Raw genomic sequence first — 17,971 nt, forward strand, 5'->3', positions numbered from 1 at the left:
TGAGTCTGCAGAGACCCAGAAGCACCCAGGCCGGCCGGTCCTCCTTCCTCCTCAGCACCTCTCTTGGCCCGGCCTTCCAACCCTTTCTGTCCACTCTGGAGGGGAGGTCCACAGCACCCCTTCCAGAGGAGCACAGTGCTGCTCTGCCCTCGGGTCCCTGCTGAGCCCTGGGAGCAGCCCCTCCCACACCCACAAGTTTATTCTTTGTGTGCCAGACACGTGGTTGAACCATCCCTGTGGGTGTGCTTCCAGGCCAGCCTGGTGGCCAGGCCAGCCTGCCAGGCTGCCTCCCTCTCCTGAAGCCCTGCCTGAATCACCCTGGAGCTCTGAGCCTGTGCTGCTCACAGGTCTGTGTTCCAATGGGCCTTGCCAGGCAGCCTGTGGTATGCTCAGACAGAGGCTGAGGTCAAAACCCAAAGTAACTGGCCCAGGAGTTTGGCACCTAGGAGGCAGGTGCCAAAGGTACCTGGCACACTGTCTGCTTCCAACACTGGGCTCTTTCACAAAGCTCCCACTGCCTTTACGGGGTACACGTCCCTTAAGAGTCTCCAAGCCTTCCAGGGTTTCCAGAGATGGGCCCTGAAGTCTGTCCCCAACACCATCTGGGAGCTTTCTCAGCTTGTTCCCTGCAAACTCCCACAGACTCCATCATTTCACGAGGAAGATGCTTTCCCCTGCACTCTGAGGATCTCGCCATCAAAACACACTTGCCCAGCTGCAAGAGTATCTCCCACCCCGGTGGGGTGGGGGAGGGGCTCCTAGAGAGCAAGGTACCCAACTCTCCCCGTTTGCATGGGATTTTTGGCAGCGACGGGCCTGTGCTCCTAGGGAACCAGTCTGGTGGGGTCACAAGCGCCTTTGCGTGCAGGAGTTGGTCTCTCTGGTGGTCTGCACGTTCCAGGTGCCCTCTTTGCACTAGCTCATATCACACGAGGTCAGCAGCCGGCTAGCTCAGTGAAAGAACAGAGACGACGACAGCCCAGAGGTTTTGCGTTCAGTTGCCTCGCTGTCTTCGCTCTTAAGACCCGCGCCCGCCGGCCTGCGTCCTCCCTCCAGTCTTCACCGCGGCGGCGGCGGCGGCGGCGGCGGGAGGGGCGGGGCCGGCGCGGACGCTCATTAGCATAATCTATGCGCGGGAGGCGTTTGGCAGTCAAATATATGCGCATATATCTCCATGGCTGATGAGGCTGGCCGGGCACTTTCAAAATGGCGGAGTGTGGAGCGAGCGGCAGCGGGAGCAGCGGGGACAGCCTGGACAAGAGCATCACGCTGCCCCCCGACGAGATCTTCCGCAACCTAGAGAACGCCAAGCGCTTCGCCATAGACATAGGTCGCCGCGGGCTGGCACAGGGAGCAGGGCGGCGTGGGCAGGCGTGGGCGCGGGCGGCAGGGCCGGAGGGCCGGGGTGGCGGCAAGGACGAAGGGCGGGGCGCGGGCCGCTGGTGCCGCACGGCCTGTAGGGCCTTGTGGTCTGCGACGGCCGGCGCGTACAGCCTGTCGGTCCTTGTAGTCTGTGGGCTGCCGGCGCGCTCGCCCTTGCCGCGGCGACCGGACTGCAGCTCCCAGCAGGCGCCGCGTGGCCGGAGCAGGGCATGCCGGGGCTCGCAGTCCTGAGGGAGAAGCAGCTGGATGGCCGCCCTGGCACTCCGCCTCGGAGCGGGGGTGAGGTGGGGTTCGGCCGCCGCGCGGGGCGTCTCCCCGCTGGCGGGAGATCGGGGACCCAGTATCTGGGGCCAGGGTTTTGAGGACCCGCCCCCCACGGGGCCCTCTTCTCTCCCCGACGCGCTGACGCCTGCCGGCGACCGATTTCTCAGATGTGGTCTTTGAGGTGCGGAGACCCGGCTGGTCAGTGGCCAGTCCGGGCTTCAGCCTGAGCGCCCGGGACCCCCACGCGCCTGGCCAGGCATGGCCGCTCAGTAAACGCTGGGACTGACCGATTCTCCCCGGAGGGGTTGGGCCGCCCCGCCCCCCGTCTTTGGGAGTCCCTGGAATAAGGGGCTTGGGTCGGGGGCATCCAGGGAAGTGGGGAGCGCCTTGAGTCCCAACCTTCAAAGCGCGAAGCCTGGCGGAGCCTGGCAGAGGGCGGGCATGGGCAGCTCTGTGAGCGGGAGCTCGTCCTCCTTGGGGGAGACTTGCCAGAACGGTGCCCTGCTGGACGTTGGGCTGGAAGACGGTGAGCGGAGGCCCAGCTTGGGGGCTCGATTGAGCCCTACCGCTGTCCTCTGAGCCCTGCTCACTCCGGAGGTGATCCCAATCCACTGGCCCTGTGCTCTGAGCTTCTAAACTTGGTGCTGCTGCCCTAGCTCTGGGAGTTCTGCTCCAGCCAGTCCGCACCTAACTGGTCTCTGAAGTGCTCCCAAAAAGTTCCTGGCCACAAGTCTTACCTCGATTGTTTGGTGTGGCCCCAGCTTGTCTCTGCAAAGAGAGGAGTGCCTGCCTGTCCTCCCTAATCAAGGTTCCTTGGCAGACCCAAAGAGATGTTTCCAGTGTTTGTATTTATTTCCTCTCTGAAATCCGCCATTCCCACCGCCCTCCACCTCCGGTCTGGGTCCTCTGTCTCTGGTAAGGACATGTTCATTGCTAGTAAGGACTGACTTTTGCTAGTGCAGCTAGCTGGTGAAGGACCATGTGGGGCAGTGGTCCTCAGCCAGGAATCTGCAAAGCCAGAGTGCTTGTCAGTGTTTGGTTTACAAGCAGGCTCCCCCTTTTGTCTCCCCTCCCCAAGCCTCTCCGTCCAGGAGGGCTCAGCTGCAGGGTCCTCAGAGAGCCCCTTCCTCTCTGTGGTGGGGCACCCCTGTCTGCTGGTGGAGTCCCTGCTTCAGAAGCCTCAGGGAGGCTTTGTATCAACACATACTTGAAGCTGATTTGACACCAGGTTTTTGTTTTGTTTTAGTTTTGGCTGCACTCAGTCTGTGTTGCTGCACGGACTTTGTCTAGTTGCAGGCTTCTCACTGTGGTGACTTTCCTTGTTGCAGAGCATGGGCTCTGGGGTGCTCAGGCTTCAGGAGTTAGTTGCAGCTCACTGCAGAGGGCGGGCTCAGTCATGGTGGCTCACGGGCTGAGTTGCTCTTTGGCACATGGGGTCTTCCCAGACCAGGGACCGAAACTGTGTCTCCTAGACATGGATTCTTATCCACTGTGCCACCAGGGAAGCTCTGACTCCAGGTTTCTCCTGGGCCGGGGGAGGGTTCCTTGGGTGAAGCAAAAGGGGCCGCAGGCGGGAATGTGCGCAGCAATGCCCTGCACCTCTGGGTGCCTAGAGAGGAGGGACTGCCGCATGCCAGGCCCCCAGGGATCAGGTTCCTCCCATCAGTCAGAGATGCTTTGGCCCCAAGGTGGGGAGGGTGGGGTGGGCAGGAGGCCTGGAGAGCCCATGGTGTCCACCAGAGAGCACAGTGCTGTGTGGGTGTACCTGGTCACTGCCCTTGCCTGGTGTGGCATGTAGAGCCGGGGGGAGGACAGGTTGACGTGCACTCTAATCCCAGGGGACCTGAGAGCAGCCGGGATCTCCTGGTCCCCGCAGGCTCCTGCATGCTGCCCTGTGAGCACATCTGGGCTCAGACAGAGCAAAGGCTGCGCCCGCACCACTGACCCCTTCAGCTGCTCTCAGCGGGGCTGGGTGACAAATCTGGGCAGGGCCAGGCTTCTCCCACTTGGTGCACATGATGTGCAGTGCACAGAACCCAGCTAACCACACCCCCCAGGGTCCCCCACAAACCATCACAGTCATGGCTGTGATATGTAGCTGACCTGGAGAACACACCATCTGCAGTTGGATTTCTGTGACCAGAGTCTGTTGATAGTAACTTCTGATGAGCTTGTCAGATAGGTCTTCATCCCTTTGTATTTACTGGTGTGTGCATGGTTTTTTTTTGGCCACGCCATGTGGCATGTAGTATCTTAGTTCCCCAATCAGGGATTGACTGTACCAGGAGGGGAGTAGTCTTACCCACTGGACCTCCAGGGAGGTCCTGTATTGCCTCTTTTTAGGAAAGGATTTGTTCATAGAGGTGAATCCGGCAACAGGCATTTCAGTGAAAGGTGCTGCGGGCCAAGCTGGGATTGGGGGCAGGGAGGAGGGATAAGGAGGCTTAAAGCCAAGTTCTGTGTCTTAAGCTCATGGACTCGGGATGGGAGCAAGCCCAGGACAGTGGATTCAGTAACTGGACGTGGGCCCCTCTGTGCCTGATGAGGCTGGCTCACAGGATGTCTCTGGAGGCCCTGTCCGCGCTGCCACGCGGGCGGCTCCAACCAGGACAGCGTGCTTGGTCTCAGAAATGGGGCTTTGATTTTTGTTACCTGGAAGAGTCGTGGCCCTCGGGTACAGGGGTGTTTCCAGATGCGTGTTGTGACTTGAGCGTTTCCTGTATGCTCCCTTGGTGTTGTGTCACAAAACAATGGTTGTTGATTTTAACCTTCCTCTCACGATGAGGGCTTCCTCCTTGTTTTTGTCAGGCCTTCTGAGAAGCACAGTTTGTTCTGAAGTCGCTTTGCAGAGCTGAGCCTTTGACTCTATCTACTCTGTGTGTGGTTGGCTGCTTTCACAGCCCTGCATCACCTGGAGCCTCCCTGATGCCTCCTCTCTGACTCCAGAAAGGACCACTCTGGGCATCTTTTTAACTTGCCCAAAGGCCTCATCTGCTTCTTGATGTTCCATTCTTGGTCACATGCCAGGGGCGTTAACGAGTCCTGCTGCCGATCTCCCTGGCGAGTCCAGGCCTCAGGTGGCTGCTCCTGGGGCCCTTCCTTCCATGTTCCTGGTGAAAACAGTCCCTCCCCCACCTGTCCACTCTGAGAAATGCTCCTTTTAGCGCCTCCTCCACCGCTTCTCCATGGACTGTCAAGGGTGTGCTTTTCAGTGAAAACAGTAGATTCATCAGCTTTTTCCTTTGGTTCATCCTCATGATCAAAGCTTGAAACCGAATTTTCCTAAACCACCAGCAGTCACTGAGGTCACCCAGAAGCAGCCCTGTCTCTTTGCTCTTCTAGGAGAGACAGACAGTTATCACTTCACCTGGGCTCTGAGGAAGAACAGAGCTTTCTTTTCAAGGAAGGCAAAGGGTTGGGGTCTCACAGTTCACTCCCTTCCTCTGTTTGGTGCCCTGCAGGCTTTTCAAGTTCAAGTAGCACCAAACACCTCGTGGGCAGGACCCAGGTCTGGCAGAGGAGGGCCTGTGGAGGGGCAGCCTCAGGTCCCTTCCAGCCGCTCCTGAATCTGCCGCGTCCGTGTCTCCCCCGCAGGCGGGTCACTGACCAAGCTGGCCTACTACTCCACCGTGCAGCACAAAGTCGCCAAGGTGCGGTCCTTCGACTACTCTGGCAAGGTGAGCTTCTGGGAGGGGCCTGGGCAGGCCCTGGCACTGTTGAATGCTCACACCCCTCTGTGCCTCCTAGCTCAGCTCCCCTTCTGCCCCCGCTCATGCCCCTGGCTCCCACATGCGTCAGCACTGCTGTGGGTGCTTGGGGCTGTGTCTCAGCGTTGCCCCTTCCCCAAGGCAGTGCACACACGCCGTCCCCCAACTTCTCCCCAGGACACAGAGCAGGACCACGAGCCACCCTATGAGATCTCTGTCCAAGAGGAGGTAACCGCCAGGCTGCACTTTGTAAAGTTCGAAAACACCTACATAGAAGCCTGCCTGGACTTCATTAAAGACCACCTCGTCAACACCGAGACCAAGGTCATCCAGGCAACTGGGGGTGGGGCATACAAGTTCAAAGACCTCATCGAAGAAAAGCTGCAGTTGAAGTGAGTATGGACCTTGGGATGGGGTGCGGTGAGAGCTCGGAGGCTGGTTGGCCTCGGCTTATGGGTCGGGCTCTGAAGTAATGACCACAGTGGCCCAGCTGCTATTCACCCCCTCCTCCTTGCTCTGGGGATTCCTGAGACCCCACGACCACAGTGAGACTTTGGGGAGCTGCCAGGGGCCGTGGGCCTGAGGTCAGGCTCTGGGCCAGCTGCAGTGGGATTTGGGTGGCCAAACCTCAGGAAGGGAACTGTGCAGGGGAAGGGGGGGGCACGAGGGCTGAAAGAGAGGGGAACCCCGAGACTGAGTCTGCGGGCTCCCGTGGTGACATGAGGCTCCCTGGCCCACTGGATGGAGGCTCTGGGGTCCATGGGCACACCAGCTCCAGTGAGCGGGCCCTTCTCTCTCAGGGTTGACAAGGAGGATGTGATGACCTGCCTGATCAAGGGCTGCAACTTTGTGCTGAAGAACATCCCACACGAAGCCTTCGTGTACCAGAAAGACTCCGACCCTGAGTTCCGGTTTCAGACGAACCACCCCAACATCTTCCCATATCTCCTGGTCAACATCGGCTCAGGGGTCTCTATCGTGAAGGTGTGACCTGGCTTGTGGAAGCGGGCGGGGCTTCCACAGTGGCGCGTCGAGCCCTGGCTATGTGTCAGAGCTCTGCTAGGCATAGGGACACGGGCACACTTGGGCCTGGCTCCGGTGTTCATGGGCCACAGGCAGAGTGCTGGACACCGGCTGGCTGTGGGGAGGTGGCATCTCTACTCCCACCATGAGCACCTGCCAAGCATCCCCAGACTTGGCCTCCAAGAGGGCTGTAACATGGGTAGGGGATACCCTGAGTCTCCACATCTGCTGGCCGCAGGACCTGCTGGCCGCAGGACCTGCTGGCTGGTGGCTGGGGGCCTGCTTGCTGATGCATCTGCCCTTGTTCTGCTCCAGGTGGAGACGGAGGACAGGTTCGAGTGGATTGGCGGCAGCTCCATCGGGGGTGGCACCTTCTGGGGGCTTGGGGCTCTGCTCACCAAGACAAAGGTATTTCGGCTACTGGGGTTGGATGCTTCTGGCTCCAGTTCCCTCCAGAAAGGCAAGGCTGTGGGGTTGGGGCTTGTGCTTGGCGGGGGTTGTGTGCAAGTGGCTCTCCCCTTGGCCTCTTCCTGTTACTTAGTCTCAGGAGGATGGGCATCTGAGTGGCCAGAGCATCACCCGGCTGGGTGCTCCAAAGAGGATGCCCACCTCCCCCTGCCCCGCGCCCCCAGGGCCATGTCTTGCGATGACCCTGGTTGGCAGCTGGCATCCTTCACATGCTGTGGGGCTGGCGGGGGAGCTCCGCCAGCTCGCGGTCCCTGACAGCCCCATCTGCTCTGTCCCCCAGAAGTTTGATGAGCTGCTGCAGCTGGCCTCCAGAGGCCAGCACACGAATGTGGACATGCTGGTTCAGGACATCTATGGAGGGGCCCACGAGACCCTGGGGCTAAGCGGCAACCTCATCGCCAGCAGCTTCGGGAAGTCTGCCACCGCGGACCAAGGTACTGGCCCCGCGCCTGCTCTCGCTCACCGCGGTGCACAGCGCCCGCCCGGCTGCCTGCCCAGCGCACTGCTTCCGTCCCCCAGAGTTCTCCAAGGAGGACATGGCCAAGAGCCTGCTGCACATGATCAGCAATGACATCGGGCAGCTCGCCTGCCTCTACGCCAGGCTCCACTGCCTGGACCGCGTGTACTTCGGCGGCTTTTTCATCCGCGGCCATCCGGTCACCATGCGCACCATCACCTACAGCATCAACTTCTTCTCCAAGGTAACAAGCTCCACTGCCTTCCTGGCCCTGCCCGCCCTCAGCCCAGCCTCCCCTCTACCGTGTCTCTAAAACTAGCAGGCCTGAGGGGAGGGGGCAGCGAGGCAGGACCAGAAACTGAGTGCCCCAAACCCCAGCCCCCAGCCCCTTCCCACCCTCTAGCTTTGGGCGTCCTGTGTTTGGGGCGCCGTGGCCGCCCCTGAGTTTGGCGTGTTGCTAAGGGTGAGGTCCAGGGACTGCCTCTCACTGAGAGCTCTGAGTGAGCTTTGAGGCTGGGGCGCTGCAGGGGCGTGTCGTACCTGGTGGGCACAGGAAACTGGCTGGCTATCTGTTTTTGTGGAAGACGCTCCACACACTCTAGGTGGTAAGCTTTTAAATTCCATGTGTGCGTACAGTCCCGGGGGCCAGTGCACTGTGGGCAGGCTTCACCGTGTTGGGAGGGAGGCCTCCTGCCTCAGGTGGATGTGTGTTCTTGGGCCAAGCGCTGTGTGTGCGAGGCTGGCTTCAGGGCTGTTTCTGTGGCAGGGGGAGGTCCAGGCGCTGTTCCTGAGGCATGAAGGCTACCTGGGCGCCATCGGAGCCTTTCTCAAAGGAGCCGAGCAAGACAGTGAGTGCAGCCCGGCTATGGGTCCTGGCCCGTGTCCAGCAATGCCAGAAGGGGAGGTTTCAGGGAGGCTGTGAGTGGGATGTGGGGGCTTCATGAGCCCCTCCCAGCAGTGGCAGGAACTTTTCCTGTGATCGCTGAGAAGCCAGTGGAAACCAACTCACATGGATGCCATGTAATCAGCCCACAGGGTCCTCGTGCATGGCGGGCTTCATGCAGAGGCTCCACACACGTGACGTTGGCCCTCCTGCACTCTTTGGCCCCTTGCCACCATCTCTCCAGCTGTTGAGATGTGCTTCCGGCCTGTCCTCTTTGAAGGACACGTGAAGGAGTCGCAGGTGTGATTCTGTCCCCAGAAGCGCAAGGCAGGCTTCTTTGGGATCAGCGCCAATCAGAGTGGCATGGGCTGACCCTCACTGTGTCCTTGAGTTCAGTTTCTTACATGAGATGAGATAAACCAGGGAGACCTTTCAGAAGCTTGGAAAGGTCTCAGTGATTATCTTGCCAGGTCTCTGAGCCCATGAGAAATAGCTCAGCAGAACAGCCTGGCACCAGGGAGACCTTCAGTGGCTGGTCCTCCTAGATGTGGCCCAGCCATCCCTGGCTTGTAGCTTGCTGAGCTGCTCGCCCCTTGACGTTGGGTCTCTTGTCCTGCAGACCCAAACCAGTACAGCTGGGGAGAAAACTATGCCGGCAGCTCCGGGCTCATGAGCTCATCGCCCGAGCTCTGCCCCACCCAGCGGGCAAGGAGCGGCACTGTGAGTACGGAGTCAGGGGCCTTGGGTCCCACGTGCGCCACCTCTGTGGACTCTCTGTGGTCCCCCAAGAGAGGCCCTGTGTTGCTGCAGCCAGGCTCAATCCTGCCCCTTCCTGGTGCAGGCCGGTCTCAAACCACATACTCTGGGGGTTGATGTTTGTACCTGCAGCTGACTTTCCTCCTTCCTTCTATAACATCTCAGCTTTTTCAGACATTTAGCTGGAGCCCCAGAGCCATGCAGTCCTTCCCGTGTTTGCAGAGCAAAGATAAAGTTTAGGGAGGCTGGGGATCTCTCTCCAGAACTCTGGCCCGTTTACAGCACAATCACATGAAAACCCAGTGGGACCCCTTCTCTTAGGTCATGTTCTCTGCACGACAGCTCCCCGGCAGTCCCGGGCATGCAGAACTTGCTGTCCTTGGGAAATACTGCCTGTTGCTCAGTCTCCCCTTGGGCTGAGGAGGCCTGTGGAGCTGATGTGGAGTGGGGCTTCGAGGTGGGACTGGGTGGTCCCACATGGCCCACCCTGGCCCAGGGCACTGTTTGAACGCTGTTGCTGGCTTGTTGACAGCACATCCCAGATAGCCCAGGAGCGGTTGTGAGAACCACGTGGGGCAGGAGGACAGGCCAAGCCTGCAGGAGCCGGGTCTGGGCCTGCGGGTTGGGGCGCCTCCTTCAGGACAAGCCTGTGGGCTGTTTGGAGGAAAGACTGCTTTTCAGTTGTGGATGCAGTTTCTAAAAAGTTGGCATAAACATGGTGAGAATGTGCCTCATCCACGTCTGTCTCCTGGGGGAGCCCCCCACATGTGGCAGCCCCGGTTCCCAGGCGAGGCCCATACTCCACGTTGTGTCCTTTATACCCAGCCCAGCCATGCAGGGTAGCTGGGTCCTTTCTGAGTGCAGGTGCCTAGGGCAGGGGTGGTGAGGCCCAGGCCTGGTCAGAGCTGTGACTGATTTTCAGAGGAAGGCCCAACGTCCTCCAGGCCCCATTTCTGATTCTCGGAGGGCGGGCAATGCAGATCCCTGCTCTACAGGTTGCAAAACTAAATGGGCAGGTGGGAAGGCTAGAAACCTTCAGCCAGCCCTGACGTGCGCACAGTCACCCTCCAGGACCTGCGCCCATCTGGTGTGCTGGGCTCCCTGCAGCCTTGTGGGTGGGTGTGGGGATCCCCACTGTGTCCTAGAGCTGCTTCTCTGAGTATCCGTGGCCTAGATGAGGTCCAGCTCAGATCTGAGCTCCCACGCATCAGGGAGGTGGGGGAGCCCTTGCAGGCCGGCCCAGCTGGAGACCGCCACCTTTGACCCCCTTGGGAACACGGCAGCTTTCACTCAGCTGAACACACGTTCAGGGGCATCCTCGAAACCAGTCCTTCCCTCATGGGGTGGATCTTCTCATCCCAACCGTCCTTGGCTCCAAGCACGCCTGCTGCCCCAACCCACTAGTGGGCCCATCAGAAGCACTCCTAGGGGGGCAGCTCCCTGGAGGGTTGCGGGGGCGCCTGGCGGGCGAGCCCGAGCTCGCTCTTGTGGCCTCGGAGTGGCTGCCCGCCCCAGTTCTCATCTGAGGTCAGGGCCGAGTACATGGAACCCTTTATTCCCATGACACTGGCATCAGCCTCGAGTGTCCAGGCCCTCTCAGCATGGTGGAAGCAGTGGCTTGGCACTGGGGCCTCAGGAGGGGCAGTGTGTCCTTGCTGGAGAACTGGCTCTGGGCAGGAGCTGCAGGACAGGCCCCCTGGGCAGGGAGTGAGGATGGTGGCAGTGGCACCCCCAGTAGGAGAGGTGAGGACCAGGCAGGTGGCTGTGTGCACAGGGTCCTGAGCTTAGTGCACAGCACACAGGGTGCAGTAGGAAGACGGAGGGCGTCCAGGAGGTCAGGGCGTCAGGCTCAGGCCCGACAAGTGGAGGGGATGTGAGAGAGGACGTGAGGGGCCCAGAGATGGGGGGAACGGGGCTGTCCACTTACACGGGACAGCTTCCCTTTGTGTAGAGAAGCCGGTTCTTGAACTTGCAGGAGCGGGTTTTGATTTTTCTGAAAAGACATGGCTGACGGACCTACCTGCTTCTCATCCTTCCAGTTCGACTTGCTGGAAATGGACCGGTTGGAGAGGCCACTGGTCAACCTGCCTCTCCTTCTGGACCCATCCTCCTATGTGCCCGACACAGTTGACCTCACGGACGATGCCCTGGCCCGCAAGTACTGGCTCACCTGCTTCGAGGAGGCCCTGGACGGGGTGAGGACCAGAGCCGGTGGGGTGGGGGTGGGGTGAGGGATGGGGACGGAGCTGGACATCCCCCCAGGAGTAAGACACCCAACCGTCAGGAAAGGTGACTGTGGGCCTTTGAACACGGCCATCTCTGAATGCCTCAGGTTCCCAAGGGGTCACGAGAGGCATGGTGAAGGACAGGGACTTTTCCAGGAGCTGTTTATTTGCAGCATTGTTTATAGTTCAGAAATGTGGCTCTGCGTCGTATCTGGTTGAGACACGGTGTCAGCGAAGCTCATCCTCACGGGCTCGCCTGGCAACCCATGTTTCCTGAGAAGGCAGGCGGGTTGCGGAGGCACAGCAGCAGGGGCTGGCCCCGGGACTCAGGCTAGTCACGTCTCAAGGCCACAGAGCCCCCCTAGGAGCACCTCTTTCTCCATGGAGCCCCTGAGAGAGGCCCATGGGATCTGTCCTCAGAGTGAGGGTCCCACCCTGCCTACACGGACTCTGAGGATGGTCTAGAATTGCCTGTCCCCTTGGCCAGATGGGAGCTGGTGGCCGGTGGGCCCCGGGGATCATATCGGAGGACATGAACATGAGCTTTGGGTCAGGGCAGTGGCAACCCCGTTTCCAAATGGCAGGGGAAGCCCCCAGTGGCTGCCATGGCAGGCGGGTGAGCCTGCCATCCATGGGCTTGGGGCTGCCCTAAGCACCGCTGGCCACCCTGTCCTTGATAGGTCGTAAAACGTGCTGTGGCAAGCCAACCGGGCTCTGTGGACGCAGCCGAGAGGGCCGAGAAGTTCCGGCAGAAGTACTGGAACAAGCTGCAGACACTGCGGCACCAGCCCTTGTGAGTGGCCCCTGCACCCACCCAGGCCAGGTTCCGGAAGCTGGGTGCCCTTCCCCCACGCTTGGGGGCCCTAAGCACAGCCCGGTGCCTACTCAGCCTCACCACCCACTGGCTTCCTGGGCTTCTCCTATTGGCATCTGACACCTTGAGGACGTCTCTGGAGGTGGAGGGCGCAATGGGCAGGTACTTGGCTGTCCAGCCCACTCAGCCACTTTCCACCTGGCTCTGTCCCCAGCGCTTATGGGACCCTGACTGTGCGCAGCCTCCTGGACACGAGAGAGCACTGTCTGAACGAGTTTAACTTCCCAGACCCCTATTCCAAGGTAAGCACTGCCTTCTCGTGGGTGAGCGGGTGCATGCTTATGGGGAGGTGCAGGGTTCTGGCAACAGGCTGCACCCTAGAGTCGCCCTGGTAAGGCCTCATCCCCTAGAAGCCCTGGGCGGCCTCTCAGCAGCATCAGCTGTGGATCGATCGCAGGCAGCATGGTGACTACCTCAGCAAAGCAGAGTCGTGGGTCTGACAAGCAGCTGGTATGGCTGTGGGTGATGGCGCCTCCTGAGGTCGGCCCGGACGCTCAGAATTGGTGCCTGAGGATGTCTGTCCTGCTGACAGGCCTTCCAGGGCCTGGCGGGCGGCCTGGAGGCACCTCCTTGGGCTCTTTGACCAGGAGGCCACATGCCCAGGAGCAGTGGGCGGCCCCAGAGCAGTGGGAGGGGTCAAGGGCCAGCATGACACACTGGCTTCTGCCCACCACCCCTCCCCAGCACACAGGGGTCTGGGTGCTGAGGGTTTCATGGTCAGATCAGCAGTGCCCATGAGGATCTGGGCCCCCGCCCTGGCTCTTCTCTGCTCTGCCCTGCCCTTGGCCATGGCACAGTCACCCCTGGGCCCCAGCCCTCAGGGTGCAGTTGAAACCTGCACCGACACCAGCGCCCCTGGCTCTCTCACCCCAGTGCTGTGCGTCAGTGCCATTTTTAAACTGACATGGCCTGGGTTTGTTTGGTCTCCTGTGATGACGGCACTTGGGGTCTCCTGTCCCTAGGGAGCAGGCCCACGGTTGGTGGTATTCCTGCAGGTCCCAGCTGGGGGCTGGGGGAGGCTGGCCCATGTCTTCACACGTGTCTCCCTGCAGGTGAAGCAGAAGGACAATGGTGTGGCGCTGAAGTGTTTCCAGAGGGTGGTCAGTGCCCTGGACGCACTGGACTGGGAGGAGAGGCAGCTGGCCTTGGTGAAGGGGCTGCTGGCTGGCAACGTCTTTGACTGGGGTGCAAAAGCCGTCTCTGAGTAGGTACCTCCCCGCCCCTAGCCTGTCCCGCCCCTCTTTCCAGCTCAGGCTCAGAGCCGCAGCCCCTCGGCCACATGTGGCTCTGGGCGGCCCCAACCCCTGCCTCAGCTTGGCCCACCAGCAGTGGGTCTCAGCAGATGGGGTACAGCTCAGGCCCTGCTGGACACCTGTGGCCTCGGGAGTGGACGGGACAGGCACGGGGGTCAGCCTTCCCATCCATAGGAGAGCAGGCATGTGGGTTTTTTCAGTGGGAAACTCCACGTTTACCGTGGCCATGTAGAGTAGGTGGAGGTGGTACAGGGTGTGTGGAGGAAGCACGTCCCTCACCAAGTTCAGCAGCCCTGGGTCACAGGGTGCACCTCCCAGGACCCCCATTCCCCGTTCAGTGCCTTCCCTGGGCTCACCTCCGTCTCCACAGAAGCAGCACTGCCATGCAGGGGCCTCACCCAGTCCAACCCTGGGTGCCGCTGGACCCGGGCTCCTCGGAGAGCCGCCACCTCCCTTCCTGCCCTCATACCTGCCACCCCTTGGGCAAGGCTGGTGGCCGGTACTGCCCAGGGCCTGGCCTGCGGCCGCAGCATGGAAGCTCCTGTACCCCCTCCCCCTCCCCGGTGGACGCGGCAGCAGTGATGGTGACCGTGCGCTCGTCCCGCTCGGGGCCTCAGGCGGCCAGGGCTGAGGCCAGGGCTCAGGGCTGAGGCCAGGGCTGGGGCCAGGGCTGAGGCCAGGGCTCAGGGCTGAGGCCAGGGCTGGGGCCAGGGCTGAGGCCAGGGAAGCTGAGGCCAGGGCTGAGGCCAGGGAAGCTGAGGCCAGGGCTGAGGCCAGGGTCTAAGATCAGGAAGCTGAGGTCTGTGGCCTAAGGTCAGGGAGCTGAGGTCGGGGCTAAGATCAGGGAGTGGAGCTGAGGTCAGAGGCTACGGTCAGGGAGCTGAGATTGGGGGCTGAGGTCAGGGCTAAGTTAAGGTCTGGACTTTGGGTGACTGTGTGTCTTCCTCCCCGTGCAGTGTCCTTGAGTCTGACCCGCAGTTTGGGTTCGAGGAGGCAAAAAAGAAGCTGCAAGGTAGGGGCACCCAGGGCTTGCCTCTGGTCTGGAGACTCGGGGGAGAGTAGCGGGGGCCACACATCCCAACCAAGCCGGGGGCAGGTGAGAAACGGGCAGTGGGTGACCTCGTCCCTGTTCCCACAGAGCGGCCCTGGCTCGTGGACTCCTACAGCAAATGGCTGCAGAGACTGAAGGTACACGGAGCCGCCACACCTCTGTCCTGTGCCCTCGGGGCCTGGGGGCAGGGGGCTGAGCAGGGTTCACAGGACGGGAGGCAGTGCAGGGGATGGACATACAGCTGCCCAGGGTGGGGACCTGGGGTAAGCCAAGGGCTCACTAGAGTCTCCCCCCCACCCCCAAGCTGGGAGTACAAGGTGACTTCCCTGCTCCGAGCCTGACTCCCACAGGACAGACATCAGGCCGCTGGCCTCAGCTCAGAGGTCCTTCAGGCCAGCTGTTCTGGAAGAGGCCGGGGCTGCCCCATGCCCCCGGCACTGGCAAACCTGGCAGCCCTTGCCCGACCGTGGGGAGTGGACTGTGGAGGTGTCTGGAACGCTTGGACGCGCCTGTTCCCAACTGAACGTCCTGGTTTTGTCTTACAGGGGCCCCCTCACAAATGTGCCTTAATTTTCGCAGATAACAGTGGAGTAGACGTCATTTTGGGAGTCTTCCCCTTTGTCAGGGAGCTTCTCTCTAGAGGGACGGAGGTGAGTGTAGGGGCCACACGGCAGGACCCTTGCCCCGCGCGCCTGCGCCCGGTGGGGTTGGCGTTGCCCTGGGCTCCTCCGTGCGCAGGTAGGTGCCAGGGAGGCCGCGGCAGGGCGGGAGGAGAGGAAGAGACCCCACATGTCGGGTTCCAGGGCTTATGTCAGCCTGACCTTGGTCAGCCTGACCTGAGAGCTGTCCAGGCTGTGAGAGGTCGCCAGAAGCCATGCTCTTGGCCAGCAGCGCCCCCGGGGTGGAAGGGTGTGGGGCGGGCAGGTAAGCCCAGGCTGGCCCGGCACCATCATGGTTGCTAAAGAGCTGGGCGTCCTGCCACAGGTCATCCTGGCGTGCAACTCAGGACCCGCCTTGAACGACGTGACCTACAGTGAGTCCCTCATTGTGGCCGAGCGCATTGCAGCCATGGACCCCGTCATCCAGTAAGCTGTGTGAGAGGCTAGGCCCGGCACCCTGACGGGGCAGGGGCAGGGACGTGGTGGGGCAGCTTCCTGGGGTGTCACCTCACAGTGCCGACCCCTATGCTCGGCAGCTCGGCGCTCAGAGAAGAGAGGCTCCTGCTGGTGCAGACAGGCTCCAGCTCCCCATGCCTGGACCTCAGGTAGGTAGCCCTCCACTCCCAGGCCTCCTGGGCCCCCTGGGCGCGGCAGAAGTCAGCAGGGCCGGCCGCAGCCCTGTGGCAGGGCACCTGCGAGGGTGGGTGGAGGGAGCAGGGGCCCTTTGTCCCCCTGTAAGTGGCAGGGCCATCTCCCCACTGGGGGTAGTTGCTCTCAGATAATCAGTTCATAGCTATAGAGCTCTCCCTCCAGGGCTCCTAGAAGGTGGCGCCACCCATGTAAAGGCAACATGTCTGGACTCTGGGTGTCAGCCTCTCCGTCTCTTCTTGTGACACCTTTCTGGTGTCGACTTCATCCCTCCCTGGGTGGGGGGGACAGTAAAACCCTATGCAAATAGAAAAGCATCAGGAAGGCCCAGTTTTCAGGACAAGCCGCCTTGTAGAAATGAGCGCAGCTGCCGCGGGTCCCCGAGGCCTTGATCCCCAGGTCTCAGGAGGGCAGCTGCCTGGCTGGTTGTCTGGGGAGCAGGCTGGACTCAGGCCCACAAAGTTGGTGGGCTCAGGGTCACGGCCTTTGCCAGGAGGCGGGGTGTGACTCAGTGCAGGACTTGAGGCCCCTGCCTGCACCTCCCTCACTGCTTCCTTCCTCCCCAAAGCCGCCTGGACAAGGGGCTGGCCGTGCTGGTGCGGGAGCGTGGTGCCGACCTGGTGGTCATCGAGGGCATGGGCCGTGCCGTCCACACCAACTACCATGCGGCGCTGTGCTGCGAGAGCCTCAAGCTGGCTGTCATCAAGAACTCCTGGCTGGCTGAGCGGCTGGGCGGCCAGCTCTTCAGTGTCATCTTTAAGTATGAGGTCCCAGCCTCTGAGTGAGGCACGGCCCCCGGACTGCTCTGCTGGTCACGCGTCAGGAATGTATTTCGACTGCAACAGGGAACCGTGTTCAAATCAAAATATTTATATTGTGCTTCAGTGACTCGGAGCCGGGTGCGCCGGGGTGGGCCCAGTGCTCATGGCCTTGGGCTCAGTGTTCCTTTAATGCTGCCGTGTTCGTGGTGGGAGACACAACTTTTGTCCCATGAGACATTCGTATTGGAATCTATTTAACTGTGAAATAATCTTTTATATATATATACATATATATATATAAATATATATACATATCCGCCTCTGACAGGATGCCGAGGTCGGAGCGCAGCAAATAGAGTTTCCAGAGTGAGAATGGAGCGCCTCTGCCTTTGCTGTTTCCTGTGACGGGGGCCCGTCTACCCTCCTGGGAAGCCCGGCAGTGGGGTCTCTCCCTAGGTGGCCTCCAGAGTGTCTAGAGAAGACCTCCCCCCACGCCTGCCCTCCATGGCCCCAGGGACAGACTGGGCTCTGAGCAGCTCTCCTGACTCAAGAGCCTGTTGAGAGGACGCCCTGGCTTCGAGGACCCTCGAGGGCCCTTGGGCTTAGTGATGGGTCCGTTCTCCTGCTCAGACCTCTGACCACGTGGGCATCCAGGCTCAGAGCCCTGCCCGGCTCTGGAGGTTACTCCTCTCCCTCCGGACCCGTCCCTCAGGCTGCACTGGACATGAGCTACAGATGTTGGGTCACTGCAGAAGTGGATGTGCAGGAGCTGTGAGGCTGCCTGCGTGTGCCAGGGTCTCGGGAGTAAGGAGTTACGTGAGGCCCTGCCACCACGGCTCCAGCCTCAGAACAGCCCTCTGCACTGGGAAGGACCAACGACCCAGCACCCGGGGCTGCTGGAGAACCCAGCAACATGAGGACAGGCCGGCTGAGGAAGGCCAGCGAGGCTGTCCCTGCAGGGACCAGGGCCCGATCCTCTTTCCCCAAGACCCCCTCACACCTGTGCTGCTGGGCCTGGGGATCCGGAGCCCTGTACCCCATTCCAGGAGCCTCAGCTCGGTGGTCTGGGACCTACACCGAACCCCAAGGTGTACGACTTGTCTTGCACCTCAGCAGCCACCCCGGGTGACCTGAGTACTGGCCCTGCTCCTTGGTGGATCTCAGAGCTCTTACTGGGCCAGCAGAGAAGGGCCAGCTTTCCTGTGAGTGGCCGCCAGGGGGAGCAGAGGGCCCAGCCAGGCCTGCTCACTGTGTGGTCCCTGACTGAGAGGCCCTTTCCTCCAGGGCTCCCCTACCTCCACCAACACTGCCCCCAACCCCTGGCATGGCTCAGCTTCTTGTGGCTACCTTTGTGAGGTCTGCCCAGGCCGCCCCTTGTCTTCCCCTTCTCCCTGGTGGGAAGGCAGCACTGTCCTGGCTGGTCTGGGGCTCCCTGTGCAGAGGGTGCCCGGCCCAGACACCCAGCAGGGTTCCAGGGGTCTGATCAGAGCCCTACTTGCCCTGGGTCATGACCCTCACAGGTCTTCCCACCTGTCCAGCTGGGCCCCTGAGCATCACTG

General features: G+C 61.2%; 1 protein-coding gene across 1 annotated transcript; it reads left to right on the plus strand.

The window, feature by feature from the left end:
- The first annotated feature begins 1,172 nt into the window (after positions 1 to 1,172).
- On the plus strand, positions 1,173 to 16,536 carry PANK4 (pantothenate kinase 4 (inactive)). The gene is made up of 19 exons (XM_055582481.1): positions 1,173 to 1,330; positions 5,242 to 5,324; positions 5,532 to 5,746; positions 6,155 to 6,338; positions 6,693 to 6,785; positions 7,126 to 7,279; positions 7,365 to 7,546; positions 8,069 to 8,150; positions 8,805 to 8,905; positions 10,981 to 11,136; positions 11,847 to 11,959; positions 12,195 to 12,282; positions 13,093 to 13,244; positions 14,250 to 14,305; positions 14,432 to 14,481; positions 14,890 to 14,994; positions 15,329 to 15,429; positions 15,540 to 15,608; positions 16,220 to 16,536. Exons 1-19 carry the CDS (start codon positions 1,207 to 1,209, stop codon positions 16,434 to 16,436), a joined length of 2,325 nt encoding a protein of 774 aa, XP_055438456.1. The 5' UTR covers positions 1,173 to 1,206; the 3' UTR covers positions 16,437 to 16,536.
- Positions 16,537 to 17,971: the final 1,435 nt, after the last annotated feature.

This window comes from Bubalus kerabau, chromosome 5, assembly GCF_029407905.1.
Source record: "Bubalus kerabau isolate K-KA32 ecotype Philippines breed swamp buffalo chromosome 5, PCC_UOA_SB_1v2, whole genome shotgun sequence".
NCBI classification, from domain to species: Eukaryota; Metazoa; Chordata; class Mammalia; order Artiodactyla; family Bovidae; genus Bubalus; species Bubalus kerabau.

Bases quoted from the DNA above. Each gene is read 5' to 3' on its own strand.
- PANK4 (XM_055582481.1), top strand. From the start codon at position 1,207: ATGGCGGAGTGTGGAGCGAGCGGCAGCGGGAGCAGCGGGGACAGCCTG. The intron at 5,325-5,531 runs GTGAGCTTCTGG...ACTTCTCCCCAG, and splicing joins CCTTCGACTACTCTGGCAAG to GACACAGAGCAGGACCACGA. The intron at 14,482-14,889 runs GTACACGGAGCC...TTTGTCTTACAG, and splicing joins AATGGCTGCAGAGACTGAAG to GGGCCCCCTCACAAATGTGC.